Below are 26,052 nucleotides of genomic sequence, written 5' to 3'. Positions count from 1 at the left end.
AGCTGGGCCCTGTCCTGTCCTGTCGTGCCGTGTGTGTCCGAGTCTGGGTATCCGTGCTCCACCGTCCATGGCTCCCGTTCCCGCCGGTGCTGCCCGGCCCACTCTGTTTCTTAAGCAGGGCGGTGCCACTGTCCTACCTACGCATGTACTCTGTAGGCAACTATTCGTGCACCTGGGAAAAATCCACGTTGGCAATCTCTCCGAGTCTCACAGCCAGTATGATGGCCCTGTCGTGGCCCGACCCAACACAGCAAGGAGTCTGAGGGTCCGTCCGGCTGCCTACCGATCAACGTGTGCCACGGCCACCCGCATTAGCCAATGTACCAGGCGTACGGGCCAGTCTATACCCTTCAAGCTCCCGAGAGACCAACACCATCCAACCGCCTCCCGATGGTGATTGACTGCCGTTTACTCCCACGTAGTTCGCTCGTCGCTGTTGGCCCAACATCATATATCAAGGGGACAACCCACCATTGCTACTTTACTTTCAGCAGCACTCTCGAACAACCTCAACCCAACAACTCTACGGCTTGCCTCTTACAACTCGTCCCAGGGAGAGCTTTGCCGACCACTTCTCGTGCACATCCTAAGAAATACATCTTCTCAGTCACTCATCGTCTCACTCCGCGCTTGCCGATACGCGCCCAGAACGACCCCATCACACACACAAGATCCCCTTCCAGATCTCAACTCCCCTCGCTCTTGCAACCATGACGCCTCCCCATTACCTCGTTCTTCCTCGGCCGCTCCCAGGAGACATTCCCCCACAAGATGCTCCTCTCGTGGCCCTTCACCCTAGTGGCGAAGACATCATTGTCGTCAACCCCAAAGTATGTTTCTAATCCAGACTTGGCTAGGGTGGCGAGCTAACCACCTGTCAGTCTCCCGGAACACGCTGCCCAACATGTGCTCTAGAGGGCAAGGAGGTCTGGGTGATCCCTGGCCGTTGTTGCGGCTACTGCGGAACGCCCTGTGACGCTGAACACTAATACGGCCGTCAGTCCGTCACCGAAGCACGCCGGTGTGTGTCACTTGGCGCATCCTTTGCGTGAAGCTGCTCGTGACGACTTATGGCGCCGCAGTTTTCTCTTTTGATGGACATAGAACCTAGCCGGATGGAGTTGGCTAGTCTGGCTTGGCCTCTCAGGGGACAAGCCCATGGCCCTACGAAATGGCGTTCTCCCTTTCTGTTCTCACGGTGTTTATGGTGTTTGGAACGGTGCACAAAATCTACCGGGCTTTCGGTAGCCAGTGGGTTGGTGAAGGCTGCTAGGATATGCTGGAGGATCCCGCGAGGGAGGAGGATGATCCACTTTGCATTTCGTATCATTTGGAATCGGATCGACGGAGTTGGGCTCGACTTGGGAATCATAATCATAACGCGTCGACAAAAAGGATGGTACTAGCAGAGGGGGTCGGCTTTTGGTTTTTACTTTTACTCAAGCACGACCTCATACTAAATTGGAAGATCTTTCTCAGCCATTGGGATGTCTCCCCGGGACGCCTGTGTCAGAGATGGGAGCTGATGGAGGGGCGAGTGAATCAGCTCAAGGTAGGGGTCATTGAGCTCTGTTGGTTGCCATTGCTGAAAATGACGGAAGACCTGAGCTGGGATGCCTGGGGCAACCCTCGCTGCTTACGTGGATCTCCGTCCCAGGACAGCGGATATGGTATCCAGGTCATGTGGGTGAGTGTGCTCGCGTATAACTTCCGCTGACGAGGCTCTTCGTGCCTGGGGGGGGGCCAGCTCGGTAGGGGTCAGCCAACACCCCCCTGGTGTAAATCACAGCGATCACGGCGATCAGAGCCCAAAAAAGTGAGATGTGACAACCGCAACCATGGCCCCCATGGCGCTCGAGCTGCAGTTGATCAGGTGAGCCATTGATAGTGGTGGTGGTGATGATGCTGCTGATGATGATGGTGGTGAACAGACAAGAGAAGGGCGACACTTGAGTTTATCACCATCTCAGTGCGTACATGGTCACTGAGATGATGTGAACTGGGGCTGCCAGTAGATTGTCGTGATCACATTATGCAGGAACTAATACAAAGAAGATGGACCTCGAGCGGTGGCAGTCCGGGGGGCAGGCCCCAGTGCCCCACAAGCAACGGTACGCTGGAACCGGCTCTCCAGTCTCCACATCGACAGTAATTCGCAGGACCCCGCAGGAGGAGAGAAGCCAGAGGTATTTGAGTTGTTTTATTACCTGCGGTCGGCGTTGGTCAAGGATTCGACGAGCTGGGAACTCGGGGACTCGGGGAGCTCCTACGGGTACGAACCCGGTAGATGTGGCGGGTCAACGACTCAATATCATGATGATGAATCCCCGGAGCTCGGGGCAATGCCGCGACGATGCTCCTTAAATTGGCAGCGCTGACTTCCAGGTTCCATCAGGTGGGCACTGGCCTGGACGGTGGTGATGGGAGCATGCTTCCTTCCTTCCAGGGTAGGCATCTACTTCCTGCAGTACGAGTAGGTCTTTCCGTCTTCTGGGGGCTAACCACCGCAAATTCGCAAGACGGAAGGCGCTTGCCATTAACAGCGATCACCGATCTTGTCAGGATTGGATTGGTATTGGCAGCACTGTTCTCTCATTCTCTCCCCATTGTCTCTTCCCTCACTTAGTAGTTGTAGCATTGCTCATCAGCAATAGGAACATCGATCGTCTCCCGTTATCACTGTGGACAGAGAACTCCGTCTTCGTTTCCAGCATGTCTGACGAATTCCACAAGTCTTCTCCTCGTGTTGGAGTAACCTTAATCCCGCCAGATGCGATATTGAGACAACTATCGCGTAGTGGAATCAACCCCGGAGCGTTCGCTGGTAAACCCGACTTCACCAGATCAAATCTCTTTCCGAACCTACCCCAGACGCCCCCTGTCGTGGCATCAGAACCCCTACCACGGCATGACGACTGTGAAGGATCTTCCCAGTCAAAGCCTTGGAACCGAGCTCGGACGTTCGATTACTATATTCCAAGCGGCCATCAGGTATCCGAAGCAGAAGATCCATTGTTACAGACAATACTACGTGCGTTATTGGACCATGGGGACCCATCACCGATGCTCAAAGACATCAAGGAAAAATACTTGCGTTTTTCTTTGTTCGCTGGTAATAAACACGATAATGACATACTGGTCACGCAGCACATGCATCAATGTGCTTCTTTGTGGAGTGCTCCCTTTCCTAGATGGTATTACCTGGCCATGGACCATCAACTTGGGAAAGGGGTGCCTCCACCTGGCTATGCACACTTGCTCCTGCATTGCCTTGCTACTCATAAAGTTATATCGGCGTGCACCATAAAGTTCTGCGATGCCTACATCAACGATGGCCAGCCTCGTCCGGCGCGGGCGGCCATAATCACAAACATGTGGATGCACTCAGATTATCGTATGGGAAAACACTCAAAGGTGTTAATACTCGGTCTCGGGAAGTGGCTGGACGCAATGAACATCAAGATAAGCGTCTTCTTCAGCCCTATTGCTTCTCCTCTCTTTGCAGATTCAGACTAGAGGCCCCAGAGAGTTGAGCAGCTCCGGATTCGACAGTATAAGAATGCTGACTTCGATGCCGACATGGAAGTCAAGTTCCTTTCCTACGACGCATTGCAGTCGCTCTGCGACAGTGACTTGAACACAGTCAGGTTTCGTGTGGCGGGACGGCGCCGAGACAGGAGGACTCATATCCAGATACTGCCCGCGGCCCGCCTCATCGCCTATCATCTGAAGCGAGCTAGGCTACGTGCTGCTGTCCTGTGTCCTAATTTTCTGAGTCGCACAGCTGCTATCGGCGCAATAGTGCCGCTCAACAACACATTGAACGAGTCGGCGTGGATGTGGTGGGAACACGACTTCCTGAAGCAGAGACTCATAGTATTTCGCGTCCATTCAGAGCGACTGTCAGGCTGCTCTCGCGAGATGAGGAACCTGTTAGCAGCGGCCGTGCATGAGGCTGCGGCAGCAGGTCTCTCCGAGGTTGTAGTCTGGGACCCTCCAGCGGATATGTGGGATGCCGCCATCAGTATGGCGGACGATGAGAAGTCCGGCTGGTCGATTGCGGTGCACAAAGAAGAGACACATCTGACGCCCCTTACGCGCTTTCAGTTTGGAATGGACGAGGATGTGGTTTGGCACGAAAAGCAGTACTACTTTTGCACGAGTTGAGTAAAGGGTGATGTCTGCTATTGAATTATACGATGATAGGATTGGTAAATTGTTTTTGTCGGTCCCTTTTTGTTTAGAGGGAAATTAATTCATAGGTATGCTACCCGATTGGAATTTTTGTTCTCAACAACTTGGGACGTGTATTCTGATTGAGCGGTTCTGTGACTTGCCTACTACGTTGAAGTTGACCAGGGACCTCATCATGACCAAACTTGGTGGTTGAGTGACAAATTAGGCGCCTGCATTTGGCCTACAGAGACTACGGGTACGCTTGACCTCGGTAAATCAATGCAAAGCAGTTGGCGACGCGGGTGACTGGAACTTGGATTTGGCAACTACTGGACATCTGGGTGAGGTGGTGTGATGGGTAAAGATGGGGTTCTGGAAGGACGTGACATCACGACGTGCTATACCCCCCACCACCAAGCACCAGCCCCACCTTCACCCACCTTGAAGCTCCGAAGCTGTCGCCGCCTTTAAGCATCTCCTCCCGCTGCTTCTCCGCCCCCCGACGATTCCTCCAGTTGCAAACACACCGTAAGCGCCCTCCCTTCATGCCCTCTTCCACCTCGCTGAGAGCATCCTCCAGAGCCAACAGGCCAGCCTTCCCGTAGACCCTCAACTACCGCGTTAGCAACATCCGTCCACTTGCGTCCGCGACCCCGATCCCGATCCCGACCCCGGTCACGAGGACACCCCAGATCAGCCCAGAGAAGCCCCAGCAGCCCCAGCAGCAGCTCCGATCTCCCGCTTTTAGGCAGTGTTTTCATATCCAACCGCCCAAGATGTCGACCATGCCCGCGTCTCACGGTCACAGCCAGCCCTGCTGCAACATCCCTCCCGTCGTTTCCTCGGGATACCAGCCCAAGGGCTCTTACGAGGAGATTGGTGGATTCAAGACCTGTATGTTCCCTCTGCGCCAGGTGTAGAAGGAAGGGGGGGGGGGGGGGGGGGGGGGGGGAAGAGGGGAGATCAAGAAAGACCGGATGGGCTGACAGCTATTAGACGTCACCGGTCCCGCGGATGCCACCAAGGCCATTGTCGTCATCTACGACATCTTCGGCTACTTCGACCAGACCGTCCAGGGCGCCGATATTCTCGCCTACAGCGACGACAAGCAGAAGTACAAGGTCTACATGCCCGACTGGTTCCACGGCAAGCCTTGCCCGATTGAGATGTAAGGATGCCTCTAGTTTCGCTGTTGCGGGGTTTCCGGGACGGGACTCCGACCGACCGAGCGGGCTTGTTCTAACGGGTGTCTTTGACCAGCTATCCCCCCGACAATGACGAAAAGAAGAAGCAGCTGGGAGAGTTCTTTGGAACCTACCCGCCTCCCAAGGTTGCCGCCCAGGTCCCCGGCTTTGTCGACGCCGCCAAGGCCAAGGACCCGTCCGTCTCCAAGTTTGGCATCCTAGGTGTACGGCCCCCTTGGCATCTGCTTGAAACCTTTGAACGTTATCGCTGAGTCTCGCCATTGTAGTTCTGCTGGGGCGGCAAGGTCGTCGCCCTCGCAGTGAAGGCCGACACCAACCCCTTCTCCGTCGCCGCCTCGGTGCACCCGGCCATGGTCGACCCGGCCGACGCGCAGGGCGTCACCATCCCCTTCGCCATGCTGGCCTCGGGCGACGAGCCCGCCGCCGACGTCAAGAAGTTCGAGGACGCCCTGACTGTGCCCAAGCACGTCGAGACCTTTGGCGACCAGATCCACGGTTGGATGGCCGCGCGCTCGGACCTGAGCAAGGACCGTGTCAAGGCCGAGTACCAGCGTGGGTACAAGACTGTCCTCGAGTTCTTTGGCAAGAACTTTTAAACAGGGGGGAGAGTATTGATGGCAGAAACACAGGGGGGGGGAGGGGGCGGGAAAGAAAAAAAAACCCCCCAGAAAGATGTACTTACGATGTGGCAGAAATGACTGAATGGATGAAAGGGAGGCATGCAACAGCCCAGGGAAATCCCTAGGCAAGCTTTACACACGGGAAGCATTGACAAAGCGATGGATCCGAGTATGTAACTTGGGGCAAATTGAGGATTGAAGCGTCAGAGCTCTATCATCAATGCCGTGACCTGCTAACTTTGACCCAATCCATAGCGCCACGGCCATTTTTGGTAGCAGTAATATGCTCTGCATGTAACACTAAAATGCGAAAGACGGGCTGAAAATAAAGACTCATGAATCATGATATGCTCTCCTGTCCCATTGTGGCTCTTCGCCGGAGCCATCTACCGACGCACCATTGGTTCAGGGGCCGTCAGACGCGGCAGCCCGGGACTTCTCGCCAAACGAAATGACCTCCTCCACGTCCAGCAGCTCGTAATCCCCAATGTCGAGCCTGCCCCCCTGGCTGTCCTTGTGCGTGGCCGTACATATGATGAAGTCATCAAGCACGTTGACGAGGTGCAGGTCCACGTCGTCGAGCCGCCTCCCCTCGAACCATATCTCGGTCCGCTCGACGGGCGCGTCCTCGGGCGGGGCAAAGCGGCGCATCTCGAGGCTCTTGAGCCAGGGTGCCAGGAGGGCCTCGCCGGTCATCTTGACGTAGGCCTCGCGCAGGCACCACAGGGTGTAGAAGTGACGCATGCGGCGGTCGAGGTCCGGCAGCGGCAGGCGGTGCAGGGCGGCGACCTCCGGAGGCCCCAGGACGTCGGCGTGCATGTCGACAAAGGACGGCCACCCCTCGGCGCGGACGAGGGCGTGGTCGCGGTCGCGGCGCTCGGTGGGGCAGACGACGTCGACGCCCAGGGCGGCGCCCGCGGGGGGCTGCAGGGCGGCGGCGAGGACGACGAGGCCGGCCTGGTGGGAGACGTTGAAGGCGAGGGGCTCGGAGCCGTCTGGGGCGCAGAAGACGGGCTTGGTGTGGGCGTTGCGGGTGGCGGAGGCGAGGTCCCAGGGGACGTGGGCGTAGCGGGCGATGAGGTAGCGCTTGAGGAGGCGGGAGCCCAGGGCCATCTTGGCGTCGCGGACGTGGACGTAGCGGAGCACCTCATCGCGCTCGTGGGATGGGAGGAGGGCGAGTGCTCGCTTGGCGTGGTCGACGAGATGGGCAGTGCGGGTGGCCTCGGGCCAGAGATTTCGGGTGTCGAGGACCCATTGGATAACGGGGGCCATGCCTGGCATTGTCGGCAACGATGGTGGTTGGAAGATGCTATCAAGGGTGGAAGAAGGGGATCCAGGAGTCGCCTCAGGCACTCGGAAGGGCGAAGACGGTTTTAGCGAGTGACCTCAGCCCTCGGAAACGAATGTGTCAGGGTCTATCAACCGCTGACATCGTGATGGAGTGGAATGAACGGTTGGGGGCAGAACCCAGATGGGTGGTCTGAGTGAGGCCTGAGGGAGGTGATGAACATGGGAAGGCTGGAGGTTAGGTGGCACACTGAGGTGGGGGTTCCAGGTTGGTTCTATCTACATAAGAGGAGCTGTCCGGGTAATCTTTACATCTAGGTACCCTGGGGGGTGACTCCCAGGGGCCTGTAACGGTGCAACAATGCTGTATCACCCAGGGCGGCCAGGGACTGAGCCGCTGACAGGCGTTGTGGGCTTGGGTACTCAGTGGACCCCGCGCTGTTCCGTCTGTTAGACTGCCCGTTGAACGGTTCCTGAGCCCTCGGAGTGGCGGCGGGGCCGGAGGCTTGGCGCGGCTTGTCAACCGACTTCATATGCTGTAGGACTACGGATAGGCACACTCGAACAGAATCCCCCTCGTAAGTGGCATGTAGGTCTTTCACTTAATGATCATAAAACCATAAGAATGTCTTCACCTTTGGTGGTTTTGATTGAATACCAACTTCATTCCTCGCCTGCTCTTCCTTGTCACCCTAGTTTCTACCCCTTCCCCCAGTCCGTCACTACGCCGACAGGATCCCTCCTCTCCCGTCATTCCCGCCAGTATCTCCCAAACAGCCTCTCCTCTACTGGCCTCTTCGGGGTTGGCTCCTCCTCCTCCTCGCGGCGATTCAACTCCCTCTGATCCGAGTCCCCAAACCCCTCCCACCTGTCGTCGTAGTAAATCTCCTCCTCTTCCCCGTCTTCCTCCCTCTCCTCCTGCTCCGAGTCCTTGGGTGCTATTCCGCCGGAGGCTGCCCCGACTGTGCCGGTGGACTCGGTGCTTCCCCCGCTCAGATTCCCCACCTCGGAGTCTGTCTCATCCGGAGACGCGGCACCGTCCCGGCGACTTTCTGGGCTCCTCCCCATACTACTAGTAGTAGTAGTAGTGTTGGAGGAGGAGCAGACCAAAGTTGGGGCACCTTGCTGGGTGGCCTCACTGTCCGAGTGAGACCACCGGCGGCCAGGATACGAAGTCTTGCGACGCTTCGCGGCGCGACGGCCAAGTTCCGCCGAGCAGAACGGGAAGGGGGGAGGAACAGGTGGCGGCGAGACGGGTGGAGAGGAAGGCTGGGGGGATTCCTCGAATGAGCCTCGCCGAGGAAGAGAAACGGACCTATCCGGGGTATTTGGGGGACCCTGGGGATCCTCCACGGGGTACTCCGCGAATCTGTTTCCGAGAATCGAGGTCAGAACGTCCGCCTCCCCTAGTAGAGTGGAGAGGGCAATCGTTTCCTCGATCTCAGCTGCAAAAAAAAAAAAACATATTAGACGTAAATGGGGTAGAAACAGGGGGGCATTAACGTACTGTGGATTCCGTAAGACATGGTGGCCAAGTGTAGGAAGCCACGGGATGTTTGGGCAGTGTTGTATGGAGAACTGCCTAACAAGTGATGTGAGCTGAGTAACTTGCGCGTGATCAGTGGTCCCCAGTGTGTTGCCTGAAGAAGGAGAGAATTCCGATCCTTGATAAGGAATGCGATCTGTTTATACACCACCAGAAAGACTATTTTGTGGCTGTTCGATTATGAAGGCAGCCCCTTATTCCTGCCACATGGTTATCATGGCGTCCATAAGGTTTAAGGGGCAAGTCTAAAATAGGCAATTGTAATCTAGAGGCGCACACAAATTCCCCAAATTAGACTTCGGAAACATCTGGGAGGAGTTTCCTAGAGTGTTTCCCAGGAGACTGAGCTATGTGGCTGACAACACTCCCAGTAGCTCTTCGAATGAGATACCAGATATCGCCAATAACCTCGACATTTTGCCCACAATTCAATAATAACACATGAGTCACTTAGACCCTTCTATGGGGAGGCCCAGGATGATTTCTCCCGAGCCTGGGACTTGACTCACAACCCTCCTGGCTTTTTAAACGAGATAACAGGCGTCGCTGGGAATCTAGACAATTTCCCACAATGAGGGAATACTCTAGGCGTCGTCTAGATGCCTCTGCTACATACTCGGAAATTCGACAGAGAGCATTGGTTTACCAGTGTAGGCATGCTGGGGTGGGGGTCCTTGACGGACACATCCAGTTTACACCCAACCACCTATCTACCTAGTCACCCTGAGCTCTCTGCAAATCTACTAGTTCACATCAAGGTTGCCCGAGGCAGGAACACGGAATACTCCGCGTAGTGTTTTGGCTTCACCATAAACGCTGCCCGAGGTAGAAACACGGGGAAAATCTACGAAGTGCTACAATGGTAGGTACCTAAGTACTTGGTGAATAATCGTGTATTCGTCATCTAGCGACCTTTCTCCGATGCCCCTAAACTAGCCTAAACCCGGTAGGCCTTATTCTTGAGCCTCCGAAGGTGTTTCTAACGAGACGTAAAATACCTTGTGGCCCTTCTTGGGTTTCTTGCACTCCCCATCCGCATCCTTGACGCCCTCCTCCCCTCCCTTGGACCCTCTTTTCGAGCCATCTTTCTTCTCATCCTTCGAGCCATCTTTCTTCTCATCCTTCGAGCCATCGGTTTCTTTGTCCTTGTCGCCATCCTTGGTGGTATCGACGACGCCATCCTTCAGCTTACCAACCTTCTTCACAGCCCTTCCATCACCATCCAGGTCCACTACGACGTCCCTCGTGTCGATGCTGCCATCTTCCGTGTAGGCCCAGATCTGCTTCAGCTCACCACGCACCATGGCCGTCAGGTATAGCGACCCCAGCACACCGGGAACGAGGTAGAGCAGTGCTGGCTGGCCCCTCTTGAATACCAGAAGCATGGCGAGCGTAACGCCCATTCCGAGGCTGTAACCCCCCACGGTAGCGTGAAAATAGGTTTTAGGGAACTTGGACGCCGCCACCTCGGCCGGCAGTGGCTTGGAGCCAAAGATCATGCAGGTCTGTGCCCAAAATCGGTCCGCCCAAGCACCTTGCGCGTTGACATAGGGCGCCTTGATCTCTTTGTGCTTGGTTTCGCTCCTAGTCACAATGGCACCCGAAGTGGCATCCTTCTCGATGATTTTCAGGTCCGTTGCCTCGTACTTGATCTTGCGCTGGTAATGGAGCCAGAGATCCAACCGGAGGGCCCAGCCCATGACAATCCCCGGGAGCACAATGTCCCCCAGACCCAGAATACTCTTTCTCGCCGCGGCCTGGAAGGTGAGCTTGATAGGCACATCTAGGGTGGTGGCGACGGTGACCATGTAGGGCCTAATGGGTAGTCAGTGATGATGCTCAGGGCGCCCGAAAGCGAAGTCACATACGTGTAAAATACCATGATGATATCGTAGAAGAACAGGCCGGTAAGGACCAGAGTTCCGGTCAGTAGGTCCGTCGGAGACAGGATCAAGAACGATCCATAGCACAACCCGTAGCCTAGAACATTGGAGAGAAAAGGAGACGTCGTCGAGGAGTAGACGATGGCTGTGCCGACCGACGCCAGGAGCGCGATCATGTGGGAGAACTTGATCTTGGCCTTCTCCTCGCCCATCCCATGGACATACAGCTTGAACAGCCACTCCTGGGTAAACAAGCCGCGCACGTCCCACGCCAACTTGCGCATCCTCCCGGTAGGAGCCAGCAGACACAGGAAGCTGGGGAGGGGACTCCGAGATGCAGGCTCCACATCCGTCTGATTACCGACATCGTCGCACAGCCTGGCGACGCGGTCCTTCTGATCGATCTTGCGCAGAGACCCATCCCGCCCACGCCAGTACCGCGGGAACACAAACGACGTGGCAAAGTCAATGCCGTGTGCGTACAAGGTGAGCATGCTCACAATGGACATGGACGACATGTACCATCGCAGGACCTTGTTGAGGATCTCGGGGTCCTTAAGCCACTGGATAAGATAGTACAGGCCCACGAGCATGATGCCTGCCATGACGGGGAACAGGATGGCGTCCGACAGCTCTAGGCCCTGGGTCACCCGGTCCTCGTCCTCGTCGTGGTCCTTCTGGCCGGGCCTTCGGGGCTTCGAGGGTGCCGCCGAGGGCGGGCGGCGGAGTGCGGCGTGAGAGCCGAGATAGATGATGCCCAAGGCGCTGAAGACGAGCTTTGCCTCGAGCAGGAGGAAGTCGAGTTGGAGGAGCGTCTCCCATATCGTTTCGGGCGGCACTGTGTCGCTGGCGGTAATGTTCAGGGAGTCCAGGGCGCCCTCAAACACCGTTACGTTGTCGGCCATGCTGGCTTGGGCCTGATACAGGGAATAGTGCTTGACCTGCGGTGTGGGATGGAGTTGAACGGGTGAAGTGAGATTCACCCAGCAACGTGGCCTCGGTCTACCAACGGGGTGAGGGAAAAGAACGACTTGCGCAATAGCTCATGCCAGAAAGTCTAGTCCTGTATTGCAAGCAAAAATGAACGAATAAGACGAAGAATCAAAGAGCAACGGTTGCTGTCTTAGGAGAAGGGGACGGTGTTTGTTCGAAGCTTGAGATTCAGCAGTTGGTGCTCGTCGCAGCCACGAAGCAGGGATCGGGAATGGTGGGGTCCTGCAAGGGTCAAAAACCTTGGGCAGCCAATGCCGTTTTGGAGCGCCAGACCTTCGTGAGAGCTTCCCAGCCTTGTCCCACGTCACTCTATCCCCCCCCACGTTCTTCCACGACCATCTACACAACAAGGGCCTCTCGCCATGGCCACAGACGTCCTCCTTCAGACCTCGCTGGTAAGATCTCCATCTGCCCTTCCCTCCCAAAGCAATCCCTCTGCCGGAGACACCCCGCTGACCGCGCGCATCATCCCCAGGGTCCCATCACCCTCGAGCTCTACACCGAGCACGCCCCCAAGACGTGCAAAAACTTCGCCACGCTCGTCAGCCGCGGCTACTACACTTCAACCATCTTCCATCGCATCATCCCGGACTTCATGGCCCAGGGCGGCGACCCCACGGGCACCGGCCGTGGCGGCACCTCCATCTACGGCGACTCCTTCGAGGACGAGATCAGCCCTTCCCTCAAGCACACCGGCGCCGGCGTCCTCAGCATGGCCAATTCGGGCCCCAACACCAACGGCAGCCAGTTCTTCATCACCCTGGCCCCTACGCCCTGGCTGGATGGCAAGCACACCATCTTCGGGAGGGTCAAGAGCGGCATGCAGACGGTCAAGCGCATGGGGCTGGTCAAGACCGGGCCCGAGGATCGCCCATACGAAGAGGTCAAGATTCTCGAGGCGCGCGTTCTGGAAGATAACGAGGAGGTCTAGGCGAGCATACTAACCACGACTGGCACGGCGATTTTGGCGTTGGGGTGTTACTCGGACTGGGGATCATGGAACCACAAGACATGGAGCTGAATGACGAGACGGTCATGGCATGGCAAATATAAACAAATATAATATATATATATATAATATATATATAAGAGAGAGGCAGAAAAGCAAAGAGTAAATTTGTACTGTATCCATTCTCGTAAGCACCTGTTGCGCCTGAACGCCCCTGATCCCCGTCCGTGAATGCTGTGGGATATTCTGCTCTTCCCAAGGCCATAGCCAACTGGAGGCGCACCTCCGATGCAGTGAGCAACTGAAATTAGTACAATATCAATGATGGGCAGTGCAATAACGCATCCCCTTTGCCCAGGCCCAGCGATCTTTTCACCGCTGTGTCTATCCGTGCTGTATCCAACCCTGCCACATATCGGGTTGGCCATGAAAGCAACCTGTTCGACTTCTGCTCTCCCATGTATTATCCCCACCCCTAGCAAAAGGCGAGTGGAATTTTAAAGCCATCAGTGTTGGAGGTCATGAAGTCTGTACGCCCACGCTTTACCGTGGCGGTGATGAGAGCGTCCCGGACGACTCTGACTCGGCATCCGCATCCCGGCCATTCTTGAGAGCTGAGGGCTGCGCCGGCTTTGCAACGCCCTTGACCTTCTTAGCCGGGCTGGCAGACTTGGACATGGATTTCTTAGGTGCCACCTCGACAGACTTATTGTCATCGGGGACGTCATAGTCGGCCTTTTGCTCCTGGCTCAATCCGGACGAACCCTTGGGCATGTCCTTCTTAAACGACCCCTTGGTCTTGAGTATCACCTTCTTGGCGTTGGCACTGGCAGAGGCCTTGAGCTTCTTCTTCTTAGGCCCGTTCTCGGACTCCTCCTCTCCCTCCTCGCTAATGTCTCGCTTTCTCGGGCTGGCAGCACGGGATCCAGGCACCGGCGTGGCCTTCTGGGAGGATGGCGGCGTCCCGTCATTCTGGGAGGAGCCGTTCAGCTTTTGGGCTGCAGCTCGGCTGGCGTTCCTGCCGCTATTTCCAATGCAAGATCCCATGTGGTTGTTCAGTCGGGTGACGAGGATGCAGCGCTTGCACTTGCTGCAGGTGGCAGAGGGAAAAGAGAGCACGTTCGGGGGACGCTGCTCTGGTGTGTCCACGCCGTCCTTCTTCTCCATGTCCTTCTTCTTCTTGCCCCGACCTGGGCCTGGCCCAACCCAGCTTTGTCCATAGATGTCGCACCCAGGCTTATCAATGAATGGGTGTTTCTTGCAGTACATGATCGTCGGGTCCACCTTCTTAGCTCCTTTGCCGTCAGTGGGATGTAGTAACCGCGGGAGGTGGCACTTGGGGCACAGGATCTCGTTGGTCGTCTTCAGAGGGTTCCCCTTGAGGTACACCTTGCCATCATCGTATATAGCCGCATCCGTTTCGATTCGCACGTCGGGTTTGGAATCGGGCGTCGGCACCTCGGAGGCTTCAGCCGCCAGCTTCTCCACTCTGATCGCCGCTGTAGTAGCCTTGGCTGTCTTCTCTTCTCGATGTGTCTGCAGGACCAGGTCTGAGATGATGTTGTATAGCAAATCATCTAGGACAGAGTGTGCCTGAAGGGACATGTGTTAGCGAGATGGTTATCCGAGCAGCACATGCTCATCTCTGGCAATTTATTTGTTTCCATCCTCGTGGAAAGCAAATAACAAAAAGTCAACCTGGAAATTGGGAGCCCTACCAGCTTGTCCATGCTGCCATCGTCATCGCGAGCGTGGATCACGCCGGCCTTTCCCGTCGTCGAATCCATTTTGGCTTGCCGGGGTCCCGGAACGAGCGATTCGGCGAAGTGGATGTCCGTCGGCTTTTCTCTCGCGTATCACCAGGTGGTGTGTGTGATGATGTGGTGCGATGCCCGGGTGATGCGAAGGGTGGAGGGCGTTGACTTTTGGGCCCAAGATTTCAGCCACCAGCGAAGCTTCAGCAGAGGCTCACTGTCGTCACTGGGGGACCATTGTTCGTAGGGTCAATGGCAGAGGGTCGGCCCGTAGGAACGAGACGACAAAAGAAGTGGCGGGAGGGGAGTGAAGGGGCCAATAAGAGAGGCGGTACACAGGATTAGGAGTAATTGCAAGCCGTTGTACGACAAGCAACAGCTATTTTATTTTCTTGCCTCACCTCCGGATCCTGGAGACGGAAATTCGAGGAAGAGTTTTGGGATGGGGATGACGGAGGTTGGTGCCAACCCTCGGGCACGGCTTAACGGATCCTGCGTTGGCGTGGTTCGGAAGGGCAGCAACTGTTCAGTAGGCAGGTGTGCAGGGTGTTTCGCCTCCATGCGACCCCCTAAAGTCGGCAGGCCCCGGGGCCCCCCAAGCCGCCTGGAGGACGCCACTGCAACCACTATCACGTAGTGGGGCGCTCCCACTGGAGCAGCGCACGCCGTGCCTGGATTAGCGCCCCAGCGACTAAGGGACTGCGGCGACCTGCCTGCCCGTTTCCAGCGGGAGGCCGGCAGTCGATTCAACGATTTCAGAGTCGAGTGTTGATCATCCGTCACCGAAACCAGCCACATGTCTCGACGTCGTCCCTCGCCAGCTTCATAAAACCATGCCGAGGCCTTGAACCTTTTCGTCCGTTTCCCCTCTCGTTCAAAAACTATATATCCCATTCTTGTCTATACTCTAGCTACCTGCATAATCTTTGACCCCATTCGCTCGCTCACAATGTCTCTCCCGACCAGCAAACCCTCCCAGCTCTCCATCCGGTCCTTCTTCCAGTCCAAGCAGCCAAAATACGCGCCTCCGCCCTCCCAGAGCAAGCAGCCACCCGCGCCGACACCGCAGCCAGCCTCTGATGGCCCTCCCCGTCCTCCTCCTTCTCCTCCTGCCGCCGACGCGCCCGCTGCTGCCAGACCCTCCGAGCCGAGCCCGGTAGAGATCCCCCCGCTGCCCGCCGACCTGCCCCACGAAGCCTCCATCCGTCTCGTCACCACGGCCGACATCAACCCCCTCCGCCGCATCAACGCCCTACTCCTCCCCGTCGCCTACCCGGACGACTTCTACCGCGGCACCACCGACCCGGATGCCTGGGGGAACACGTCGCGCGTCATCACCTGGGCCCACGACGGCGAGGAGCCCAAGGTGGTCGGCGGCGTCGTCGCCCGCGTCGAGCCCGTGCACGCGGGGACCACTGCCCAGACCGTCTACATCCGCTCGCTGTGCATTCTCTCGCCATACCGGTCCCTCGGGCTGATTGGTGCCGCCGTGGACAACATTGTCGCGACGGCCGTGGCGGACCCGTCGCTGGACGTCAAGACGGTGTCGGCCCACGTGTGGACCGAGAACGACGAGGGCCTCAGGTGGTACGACGCCCGCGGGTTCAAGCGCGACGCGCAGCCCGTCAATGGGTACTACCGCAAGCTCCGTCCAGACTCTGCCTGGCTGGTGCGGCGCGATGCCTCAGCGCCCGGTGTCAAGTCAGTACCCGCCGGCGCCCAGCCGCGAGCTGTCGTCGAGGCCAGCCCCACGGCTGCCGTTGTGAACCTACCGCCCATGGCCGGGCCTCCCATGGCTGGGCCTCCCAAGGCGGCGAGCACGCCGCCCCCGAGAGCCTCCTCTGGCCAGTCTTACCAAAACCAACGGCCGGAGACGGAGTGGAACGATCTCCCAGCGGACATGGCGTCTGGTCTGGGTCCACCGAAGAAGGGATCTAGTGAACCCGGCTCAAGTGCGAGCTCTCAGAGCGGATCTACTATGCGGAAGAAAAGGGACAGATCGTACCCGGCGGCAGCGTTTGGAGGGGCATGAGAGGGGTAACAAGATCGAAGAATAAAATAGAGACGATATATTCGTAGCACATCATGATTTATGACGAGGGATGATGCGGGGCCTCAAAATATGGCAAACCCGAAGAGAACAACGGGATCAAATACAGTTCACCGATATCCAAACAAAGCACCGGAATAGTGGTCTGTCGTGAAACGTGAATATCATTACCTAAACACCGATACAATAGTGTCCCCATTTTGAACCAAACGGCACAACAAGTCCGACCAGAAACAAGGACAGTCAAACGCCCAACTTAACGCTGTCTGCTCCACCAGATCGCGGCAATTGCAACAACGCCAATGATTCCGCCTGCCACAAGCGCCGTGTTCGAAAGAGAAGAGTCCGCTGTCAGTGTATTAGCCAAATTGCGTGCTGACCGACCGAGGGTCGCCTCTGACATACCTGGTGTAGGAATCGAGTCGAGCTCGTGCTTCACCCCGCTCGCAAGGGACCCGCCCGACTTTTCCATGTTAGCCGCGACGAGGGCGATGAGAGCAGCACCGACGCCACTGCCGTCCTTGGCAATTCCAATACGGATCTTGTCGGCTCCCTTGGCGCCAATTCCATCAACGGAGCGCAGCGCCTCGTAAATCATCTCCCTAAAGAAGGGATAGTGCTCGACGAGGCTGCCGTCGACGCCAATGTCAATGACCTCCTCCGCCGGGTCATCCAGCTTGCCGGATTGGATGACAATGGCGCCAATAGCCACAGCCGACAGCCTGGCCGCTCGGCGGGTAATAGCGCTAGCGATTGCCTTGAATGCCTGGGCATCTTCGAGAGATGGGTCGTAGACGCTCAGCATCTTGTCCAGCTCTTGGCGCAGAGCCGACAGCTCCGGGGTGTTGTCGGCAGCAGCCACAGACATGATGGCCGTATCCACGCCCCATTCGGTGAATATACCGGACGTGGAGGCAATGTTGGTGGTTGTGGTCCAGTCGTTGGTGCTCGAGTTGGCATCTTTGAAGAAACATAGATTTTCGTTCTTGATCAAGTCCACAACGGCCAGGCGCAAGATCTCGCCGAGGAACATGCCCGAGATTCGCTTCTCAAACATCTGGAACCCCGGGTTCACACTCTCGGCATCCAGCGCCTTGTCCCACAGCGTCGTAGGAAGGACGTTGAGCTGGTTGTCAAAAGACCCCCATTCAGTGTTGATGATCATCTCACCTGTTGACTTGTCGTATTCACCTTCAATCTTCTTCTTGATGTTGCTCGTCTTCTCGATGTAGGCGCCGTTGGTCCCTGTCCCAAAGATGGCACCCAGAAGGGAACGTTGCTTGCCGGTAGAGGTATATGATCGCGCCATCAAAGTCCCCACGGTATCGTTTACAAGCGCCGCCACCTTGACAGGAAGACCGAGCTTGTCAATCTCGGTCTGTAGGAGGGCACAAACGTCCTTGCCGACTGCACCCGGAATATTGAACCCCTTAGTCCACCTTATGAGATTGCCTTTGTTGATGGCAAGTTGCTGGACGGGGAAGCTAAAGGTAAACCCGAGGTGGAAGATTTCTTCTTCCTTGACGCCCTCCACGTTACTGCCGGTGTTGCGGCGCCGGATGTGGGCCCGGAAATGGTCGCCATGGTGCTCCTCCAGGAAGGTTTCAATCTGCTTAGCCAGGAATGCGAAAAGCTCCGACGCAGAGTTGTTAACCATGAGGTCCTTGGGGATGGGAACCTTGTTGTAGGTCAAATTGAAGGTGGTGTCGCCGTTCAGAGTAACCGAGCAGACTCTAAAGTTAGTTCCACCCAAGTCCACTGCCAAGTAGAGGCCCTGCGAAAGGAATCAAGTCAGCATATCGCGTCGCCAATATTTCGAGCTTTCTTCTACGTACCTTTTCGGTGCCATTGGGCACTCCGGTGACGTAGGTGGGGATCTGGCTCATACTCGTGCCATCCTTCTCCAACCCCTCGCCTATGGAGATGGTGGTGAGCTCTCGGGTCAATTGCGTCACAGAGTGTCGTCACAAGAAAGCATACCCATTTGTCTCAGGAACTCCTGGACATGGCGGTTGAGGTCGTCATCGGTAAATTCGAACTGCGACACGACGCGGCTTGTCTCGGCGGCCAGCGCCATGTTGGTGAGAGGTCGCGAGGTGGGTGGGTGAGTCGAGAATGGTGTAGGATTGTCGCAGACGAGCTCAAAGTCGTCGTCGACGACAATGACGGGAGGCGAGAGGGAGAAGCGACTTGGGAGGAAGAAGGAGTGATGAGAGGAGAAGACAGAGGTGCGGGAGTGAAGCTGGACAAGGTGTTGCTTGGCGTCGTGGAGCAGGAGCTGGGCAAGCTATAGTTCGATTTCACACGGAAAATGTCAGTGGCTTGCAACGGAGCTCTAATACTGGATGGTCAGGGTGTCAATGGCGCATGCGCTGGGGGTGTCATGGCGGGCTAGCACCATGTATTGAGTACCATCCAGACTGTTTGGGGCCATGCGGGGGTGAGTGGGCAAAGATTCGCCGAGCGCCAAGGAGTAGAACAGTTCGGCCACCGTTGAGGAACTCGAGGTCCGGCGCAGCCGGTGGGGGCGTGAGGACGGATGCGGATGGATTGAGCTCGGAAGGGAATGTGATCACGACCCGAAGACGGACGTTCTGGGGAGAACCTTGAAACTTGAACTTGAAGGCTAGGTAGACACGAAGTAGTAATAATAGCAGTTACTCACCGAGACGAGGACCACAACTATCAACACCCAAACCACCCTAATAAGCCACCCAGGCGCTGAGGAGTGTCGGCGAGACTTGACGTCCCCAGCCTCGCTCCCAGCGTCCTGTTGGCGCCACCGCGACCACACGGCGCTGACCGTTGTGCCGTCGTCACTCTGTGGCGAGCGACGTCGACGGTAATACAGAAGCGTCAACCAGACAGCTGCTCCGAGTCCCTGACGCGCCCTAGCAGGAGACGCGAAACGGCCCGGATGGCGACTTTCGGCGACGGGCCTGCTGCAGGCGGTCGATGCTGGCCCAGACGCACTCACGCAGATCCCAGATAAGCTTGCTGCCGCACAGTTGGAGCCCTGGAAGTTGGAGAAATCAATCAATGTTGGGGATCAGAAATGAGACATTAACTTCCATGATTCGTGTACGTGCACGTATGATACACAGCTCCAGACCAAATCTCGTCGCGGGAGCGGTAAAGAGGCCAAGTTTTTCTTGGGAGCACAGAGGCGACCCCGTAATAGAAGCTACTAGCACAGGTGCCAGGTTGCAAGGCCTCTTCAAAGGCGGAGATCCCCGGATGGCACGTCCCCTCGTCCCCAATTCCAATGCTCCTTCTCCCTTGACAAATGGAAACTTGCACCCTCCAGATACTCCGTACACAGTATGAGTAAATATTCTCACCTCACTGGGCGTGATTTCAGAATCATCCTCCTCCTGTGATAATTCCCCATCGTACGTACTACTAATAGAACTAGCAGTGCGGATACCTGCTAGTTTGTCGATCCGGAGTCTTTTACTTGCAAGGCACGTAATCCACGCGCACATATATGTACCCGTGACAAGTTGATGACATCTCCGCCTTGGACGCTTTTCCACTACTCGTACCAAGGTATTCCCACGGTCACGGAAATTTGACCAGGGTCACTACAAAGCCCGCAGACGGTCCGACTCAACAAAGCGGCTACAGAGGGCCCATACAACTCAATAAAACCCTCAAAATTCGACAATAAAGCTCGCGGCAAATCCACTGCTTAATCATAGTTTTGGACCTCTAGACAGCATTGGTGGCTCTAAGAGCACCTCCGAAATCGTGTACGCATTCATCGCGATAGACTGTGGACCGTGATACCAGCGTCCTGGCTTCCAACGACAACAACCCTCAAACGTCAACGCATAGGAGTTCAGCGGCCTCGTGATTTCCAAAATCGGCCATTGGGAACGGCCATTGGGAACGGCCATCGTTATTTCTGCACATTGAATATTAATTGTTAACATCCGTCTCCAGCCATGATGATTGCAATGCTGGGGAAAGGACGATCCAATGGCCGCCACAGAATCCGTCCCTGTGAATTGCACAATCCATCAGTACTAATGTCAAGTAGTACGTAGTAATCCGTACCTCGCCTAGGTAGTAATATTGAGTATTTCTCAGGGACCTCATCGACCACGTGGCGCAGGATCAGATGAGATCATAGCCCAGGCATACGGGAGGCAGGAGACTAGTCAATCAATCAACTACATCACATCAGACCATTCGTTCATACGATCGATCCAGACCGGCTTCATTAGCCGGATTGAGGATCCGTTCGGATCGCTCATATCAACTGGTAGCAATTCTACCTGAGGCTCAGACCCATACCATCCCTCGTGAGAACGAGACGACCTCTCGGGACACGCCCGTCCCAACACACCACCCGGCCCATCCCATCGGCCTTGCACTTCTGGATATAACAGACGATGGACACGGGTAGCATTTTAGTACTGACCTGCCACGTGGGCCTGCGGATTATTTCAGTATGTAGGTGGGAAAGAGGTGCAAATCAATCCCCCATCAGCGGCACAAAGCCCGGACAACTATCATTTGATAGGAACGGCCATGTCTACCTAAAATTACATGCGCGGTGCCCCCCCCCCCCCCCCCCCCCCCCCAATTTACTTTGTTGTGCGGAGGATACTAATATATCAGAAGAGATGCGTGCTATATAATAGTAGCTGCAGTAGCGCAAGGTCTCCAGAATCTCTAAATAGTGCTCAATCCACATTCTTAACCGCTAGCAGCCTTTGATACTTTCGATTTCAATAGCGCTCTTAGCATCAAAGTACATGGGTGCGTGCTCATTAGGTGCTATTCTACATCGATTATTCTAGGGAGTTCATGTGTCCAAGTATACAAACTATGCCACTGGTATGCTTCCGCAATAATAAATCACCCGGAACTTCTGATGAGTTATACGTTGTAAATGGCGTAAAGTGTGATTTCTATGCTAGCGATATTAATATCTTGTCAGGCAGAACAGGAGATGGGGTGCGGCTGCGCAGGGTAGGCCAGGGCCCCACCGTGGCGCACCTGCCTTACTGGGGGTCTCTGGAGTCTGGCGATCGGTTTCCCAAAAATAAAAAAACGTGGGCGCTAAAGGCCAGGTGAGACAGCATAGACAATTAGGCACTGCGTTACGAATATGATTCGCGCTGAGCCAGTCTTGATGGGTATGGCAAAGTATCCCAATGCTTTGATGGTTAGACAATGGAATCGGAGGTTACGTAGTAGGAGTTGACGCCAACATTGGCCCGGGCTGTAGTCGAGGCGAACAGTACATGCCTGCCAGGTGACCACAGTCAAGTATAAATTGATGGATATGATGGCAAGGGATGATGTTATTATTGTGTCTGTGCTCTTTAAGGAGGAATATCCGCTTTAATCCCGTTCTATTCGTACTTCCATGGATAATACCTAGATCCCTGAGGTTTTGGTGCTTACGTGGGCAAACAGAAGACGAAAGTCCTTCACCCCACTCGCAAAGTCCTACTTCATGGAGGCCCTGGAACGCTGCCCTGCCAAGGCCTTGTTAGGCCTCTGCCACAGGGACTAGTGCCCGTATCAAAAGGACTCCTACGACGTAGTTTTCCATCGGTACGTAATACTCGTACTATTCGTACTTCTCTCGGTGCCAGTGCTTGTAGCGCAAAGCGCGATTATTCTATGTAGCTACCTACTCAGTCAATATCAAGGGCTTCGGTGCGTGGACAGGGAGATCCTACGAGTACGCTGGTGCCAAGCTGGTGTTGCTTATTACCGGTGCGAACTTGCCAAATTGCACGGTATCATCACTTTCAGCTCCCGGTACCCCTCCAACACTCCGCACTCCGTACCCCTTATTAGCCACAGACTTAACTGCTGGCGCGTAATTCATTCCTAGCATGCATAACATGCAGAGGGTAATACTGTGGAGTCCTCTCGCCTTCCCGCATCTGCATGATTCCATGGCACATCTTAGTCCTGAGTCCTGACCGTTTCTTTGGCCGGGCATCCGTAGGTTTGCAGCCAGCGAAACCCCCCCCCCTAGTGTTCAGCCTTACCAAGGACACACACCAAGGACACCGCCCGAGACCGTTGCATCTGATGTCGTGATTGGCTCCATCGCTGTGGCTCTGCCCCTCGACCCATCGACAAGTCACACCCACAGCAGCCTCAGCCCCTCTCCACTCCCAAGTCTCCATCTTCTGGGTTGTTCGTATCATCAGTCAATCACGAGCCTGGCGCCTTTTCTCTTTGCGCCGCCTCCCGAGTCCCGAATGCACATACATGCGCCGCTCAGTTCAGCTTCAGCCCCTTCCCTCCCTCCGCCCAACCGACAAACACCCCAATCCGTCAGCGCCCAACCCAGCCAGCCAGACCAGCCCAGCAAACAACTCCTCAATCGCGAACCCACAGCGCGCGGCACAGCGCACAGCACCAAGCCACAGCCTGCGGCGCCCTCCACTCGTTACATAGTACAGCACCAGCCGCACCGGGAGTGACCAGACAAGAGACGCCGTCCAAGACAAGACGGACATAGCATCAGCGGGCCGAAACTTGGACAAACGCTACTGCCGTCGGCGAGTCAGAAAAGGCCAAAGAATCCGGAGACGCAGAGAGGGGGGAAAATCACAACGGCGGTCACTAATTTCTGACCCGACTCGCTGCTTGCTGGGACCGACTTCCCAAGTCGCAGTCGGCCGCATCCCTCGTACCCCCCCGCTTGGATTGGAGTCCTACCTTAACCAGACCTGGGCCCGGGCGCAGTACCTGACCCTTCCCCATCCCCATCCTCTCACCCTCTTCGTCCTATTTGGCCTCGTACGCTTTCTTTTAATCTCTCCCCTCCTTTTCACCCTCCCTCCATTCCCTATGAGCTCTATGAATTCGCGCTTCAAAGGCTTTGGCTTTGGTAAACGGAAATCCGCTGCTAGCATCCAGAACCCTGTCGACGGCCAGCAGCCTCCCAGCCAAACCCCGCCTCCCGGCCAGCATCCGCAACTGCCTGTACCCGGCCAGACGCCTCCTCTCGGCGCCTCCTCCTCCACGACCAGTCTTCCGATGAACCACCCGGGCGCAGGCAATCGCCCGCCCAGCTATACCCCGAGCTATCAGCAGGGCCCTCCATCTGGCCCCCTTGGACGTACGAGCCCGCTCAACCACGGCCAGAACCGCACACCACCGAGCCAAGTAGCTGGAGGCCCCCCTCCCATCAATACAGGCTACCCACCCCCAAACATGAATCCTATGGGGGGCCCGCCACCCATGGGCGGCGGTCCTCCGGGCTTTGGTGGACAGGCCGGATACCCTCCTGGTGGACCTCCTCCTCCAGGAGGCCCAATTGCCCAGCAATTCCGGGGCAACCCTGCTGCTGAGGTCGAGGGCGCCAGTAAGAGCAAGGCGCAGCTGATTGTCGGTATCGATTTTGTAAGTTTTCCTGTGGTCGACAACCTCAGTTCTGTGAGAACGGAAACTGACCGCACGTAAGGGTACCACCTTTTCCGGTGTAGCCTTCGCCTTTGCCACGAACAACGAAGCCAAAGAGGACATTATCACAGAGTGGCCCGGCGCTGGCTCCTACACGAAGCAAAAGGTGAGTTGTTCGCCATCGCAATGAGTACTTGGACTGGCCCGAGACTAAATAATGGTGATCCTATAGATCCCGACTGTTCTTTACTACGATCAGTACCAGAAGGTGGTGGGATGGGGTCCTGATATCGCCGACGCGCTAGCTCCCACCGGCTACCCCAAGCCCGGCGTACAAAAAGTCGAGTGGTTCAAGCTGCAGCTGATGCTCAGCGGCAACACCTATATCGACCCCATCAACCTGCCTCCTCTGCCCCCGGGCAAGTCCGAGATCGATGTCGCGGCCGACTACCTCTTCAAGCTGCGCCAGGCCATGCGCGCTGCGCTGCTGAAGACGCTGGGCGAGGTCTTCAACCGTGAGGAGCGCAACATCCGCTACTATCTGACCGTGCCCGCCATCTGGAACGATGCTGGCAAGGCCGCCACTCGTGCCGCAGCTATCCAGGCCGGTTTCCTGCGAGACGAGAATGACAACCGCCTGACCTTGATTTCCGAGCCCGAGGCGGCAGCCATGTTCTGCTCCAAGACTGGCCTGCTCAACCTCAAGGTGCACGATGCCGTTCTGATTGTTGACTGCGGTGGTGGTACTGTCGATTTGATTGCCTACGAGGTCGAGGATGAGAATCCGTTCACAGTGGCTGAGTGCACGGCTGGTTCTGGTGACTCTTGCGGTTCGACGGCGCTGAACCGCAACTTCAGCAATATCCTGCGCACCAAGATTCGCAAGATGAAGCTGCCCGACGGTTCCAAGACGGCAGGACGTGTCTACGCCAAGTGCATCATGGATTTTGAGAACAGGATCAAGGCTGATTTCCGCAACAACGGCCAGAAGTGGGCAGTCGACGTCGGTATTGAGGCCGAGTTCCCCGAAGCTGGCATCGAGGAAGGCTACATGACCTTCACCAACGAGGAAATCCTCCAGTGCTTCGAGCCCGTGGTCAACCGCATCCTGGAGCTTGTCCGCAATCAGATTATTGCCATCCAGGCCCAGAACCGGACGCTGCAGAACATCCTGGTTGTTGGTGGGTTTGGTGCTTCCGAGTACTTGTTCCAGCAGATCAAGCTTCACGTGCCTCCCCAGTTCCAGTCCAAGGTTGTTCGGCCCATGGACTCGGTGGCTGCCATCGTTAAGGGCGCCGTCACTTCCGGTATCTCGGAGCGTATTGTCACCCATCGTGTTGCCCGTCGACACTACCTCATGGCCACTCTCCAGCCCTTCAAGGAGGGCTATCACCCCGAGGCGTACCGTGTGCCGTCGCTTGATGGCAAGGATCGATGCAAGTTCACGCGCCAGATCTTCGTGCAGAAGGGCCAGAGGGTCAAGAACGGAGAGCCTGTCAAGGTCTCTTTCTTCCGACAAGTCGCCCCTGGAGCTACGCTCATGTACGAGGATGTCCTCTACGCTTGCGACGATGATGTGTGCCCAGAGTACACCAAGGATCCTCGTAAGTCTTTTTTTCTTTGATCGCCCTCCAAGTGAAATACGTGCTGACGATGTCGATAGGAATCAAGGAAGTTGTCACGCTCACCTCGGATCTGTCGCGCAAAAACCTGGAGAAGGACTTTGAGCGCATGGACACACCACAGGGTACCTTCTACCGAGTCTACTTTGACATCTACCTGACTCTGGACGGTTCGGAATTCAGCGCCGAGCTCGTCTGTCAAGGCGAGGTCATGGGTCGCTGCCGAGCACGCTTCCGGTAAAGGGGTAAAAGACAACGGCTCAGTGCACAGGCGTTGGCGCGAGCATAAAGGCGACGGCTTCGACGCGGCGGAAGAAGCTTTCTTATCCGATTCAAGATGATACCTATTCCAGAGATATACATTTGCAGGCACGCAGAAGCATTTGCGGGTGAGGAAAAGCCAATTTGGCGTTTTGGGGGGTGTGTGCCTGACGGAGGTGGAGATGGTAGATGGTGAGAATCATGTCAAGATGGACTACCTGGAGACGATCTTGGATGAGTCTCTGACATGTGGGGACGAGATAAACTCGCTTATGTACGTAGACCACGTTACCTTACTCAGGGCGATTGTTTGGGTCGCTTTC

At 56.2% G+C, this 26,052-nt stretch overlaps 9 protein-coding genes across 9 annotated transcripts; 4 read left to right on the top strand and 5 right to left on the bottom strand.

The window, feature by feature from the left end:
• Positions 1-4,952: 4,952 nt before the first annotated feature.
• ACO1O0_005565 (Alpha/Beta hydrolase protein) lies at positions 4,953-5,977 on the top strand (the record flags this gene model as incomplete). Its single annotated transcript, XM_083194981.1, has 4 exons — positions 4,953-5,070; positions 5,173-5,344; positions 5,437-5,584; positions 5,648-5,977. 4 exons carry the CDS (start codon positions 4,953-4,955, stop codon positions 5,975-5,977), a joined length of 768 nt encoding a protein of 255 aa, XP_083049894.1.
• Positions 5,978-6,406: 429 nt separating this feature from the next.
• On the bottom strand, positions 6,407-7,282 carry ACO1O0_005564 (4'-phosphopantetheinyl transferase family protein; the record flags this gene model as incomplete). Its single annotated transcript, XM_083194980.1, has 1 exon — positions 6,407-7,282. The coding sequence occupies one exon, from the start codon at positions 7,280-7,282 to the stop codon at positions 6,407-6,409; it is 876 nt and encodes a 291-aa protein (XP_083049893.1).
• Positions 7,283-8,038: 756 nt separating this feature from the next.
• On the bottom strand, positions 8,039-8,814 carry ACO1O0_005563 (uncharacterized protein; the record flags this gene model as incomplete). Its single annotated transcript, XM_083194979.1, has 3 exons — positions 8,039-8,357; positions 8,604-8,733; positions 8,796-8,814. 3 exons carry the CDS (start codon positions 8,812-8,814, stop codon positions 8,039-8,041), a joined length of 468 nt encoding a protein of 155 aa, XP_083049892.1.
• Positions 8,815-9,787: 973 nt separating this feature from the next.
• Positions 9,788-11,622, bottom strand: ACO1O0_005562 (aspartic endopeptidase; the record flags this gene model as incomplete). The annotated part of the gene is made up of 2 exons (XM_083194978.1): positions 9,788-10,649; positions 10,703-11,622. 2 exons carry the CDS (start codon positions 11,620-11,622, stop codon positions 9,788-9,790), a joined length of 1,782 nt encoding a protein of 593 aa, XP_083049891.1.
• A 450-nt stretch (positions 11,623-12,072) lies between these two features.
• Positions 12,073-12,641, top strand: cyp1 (cyclophilin-like domain-containing protein; the record flags this gene model as incomplete). The annotated part of the gene is made up of 2 exons (XM_083194977.1): positions 12,073-12,105; positions 12,186-12,641. 2 exons carry the CDS (start codon positions 12,073-12,075, stop codon positions 12,639-12,641), a joined length of 489 nt encoding a protein of 162 aa, XP_083049890.1.
• Positions 12,642-13,202: 561 nt separating this feature from the next.
• ACO1O0_005560 (uncharacterized protein) lies at positions 13,203-14,446 on the bottom strand (the record flags this gene model as incomplete). Its single annotated transcript, XM_083194976.1, has 2 exons — positions 13,203-14,252; positions 14,378-14,446. The coding sequence occupies 2 exons, from the start codon at positions 14,444-14,446 to the stop codon at positions 13,203-13,205; spliced, it is 1,119 nt and encodes a 372-aa protein (XP_083049889.1).
• Positions 14,447-15,362: 916 nt separating this feature from the next.
• On the top strand, positions 15,363-16,445 carry ACO1O0_005559 (uncharacterized protein; the record flags this gene model as incomplete). Its single annotated transcript, XM_083194975.1, has 1 exon — positions 15,363-16,445. One exon carries the CDS (start codon positions 15,363-15,365, stop codon positions 16,443-16,445), a length of 1,083 nt encoding a protein of 360 aa, XP_083049888.1.
• Positions 16,446-16,719: 274 nt separating this feature from the next.
• Positions 16,720-18,540, bottom strand: GLK1 (glucokinase; the record flags this gene model as incomplete). Its single annotated transcript, XM_083194974.1, has 4 exons — positions 16,720-16,811; positions 16,869-18,237; positions 18,299-18,378; positions 18,444-18,540. 4 exons carry the CDS (start codon positions 18,538-18,540, stop codon positions 16,720-16,722), a joined length of 1,638 nt encoding a protein of 545 aa, XP_083049887.1.
• Positions 18,541-23,657: 5,117 nt separating this feature from the next.
• ACO1O0_005557 (uncharacterized protein) lies at positions 23,658-25,709 on the top strand (the record flags this gene model as incomplete). Its single annotated transcript, XM_083194973.1, has 4 exons — positions 23,658-23,846; positions 23,908-24,012; positions 24,079-25,450; positions 25,510-25,709. The coding sequence occupies 4 exons, from the start codon at positions 23,658-23,660 to the stop codon at positions 25,707-25,709; spliced, it is 1,866 nt and encodes a 621-aa protein (XP_083049886.1).
• Between the last annotated feature and the right edge of the window lie 343 nt (positions 25,710-26,052).

This window comes from Amphichorda felina, assembly GCF_050947745.1.
Source record: "Amphichorda felina strain 45539 chromosome Unknown scaffold_5, whole genome shotgun sequence".
NCBI lineage: Eukaryota > Fungi > Ascomycota > Sordariomycetes > Hypocreales > Bionectriaceae > Amphichorda > Amphichorda felina.
Note: the sequence above shows the minus strand (reverse complement) of the source record. Positions and strands in the feature narration are given on the sequence as shown.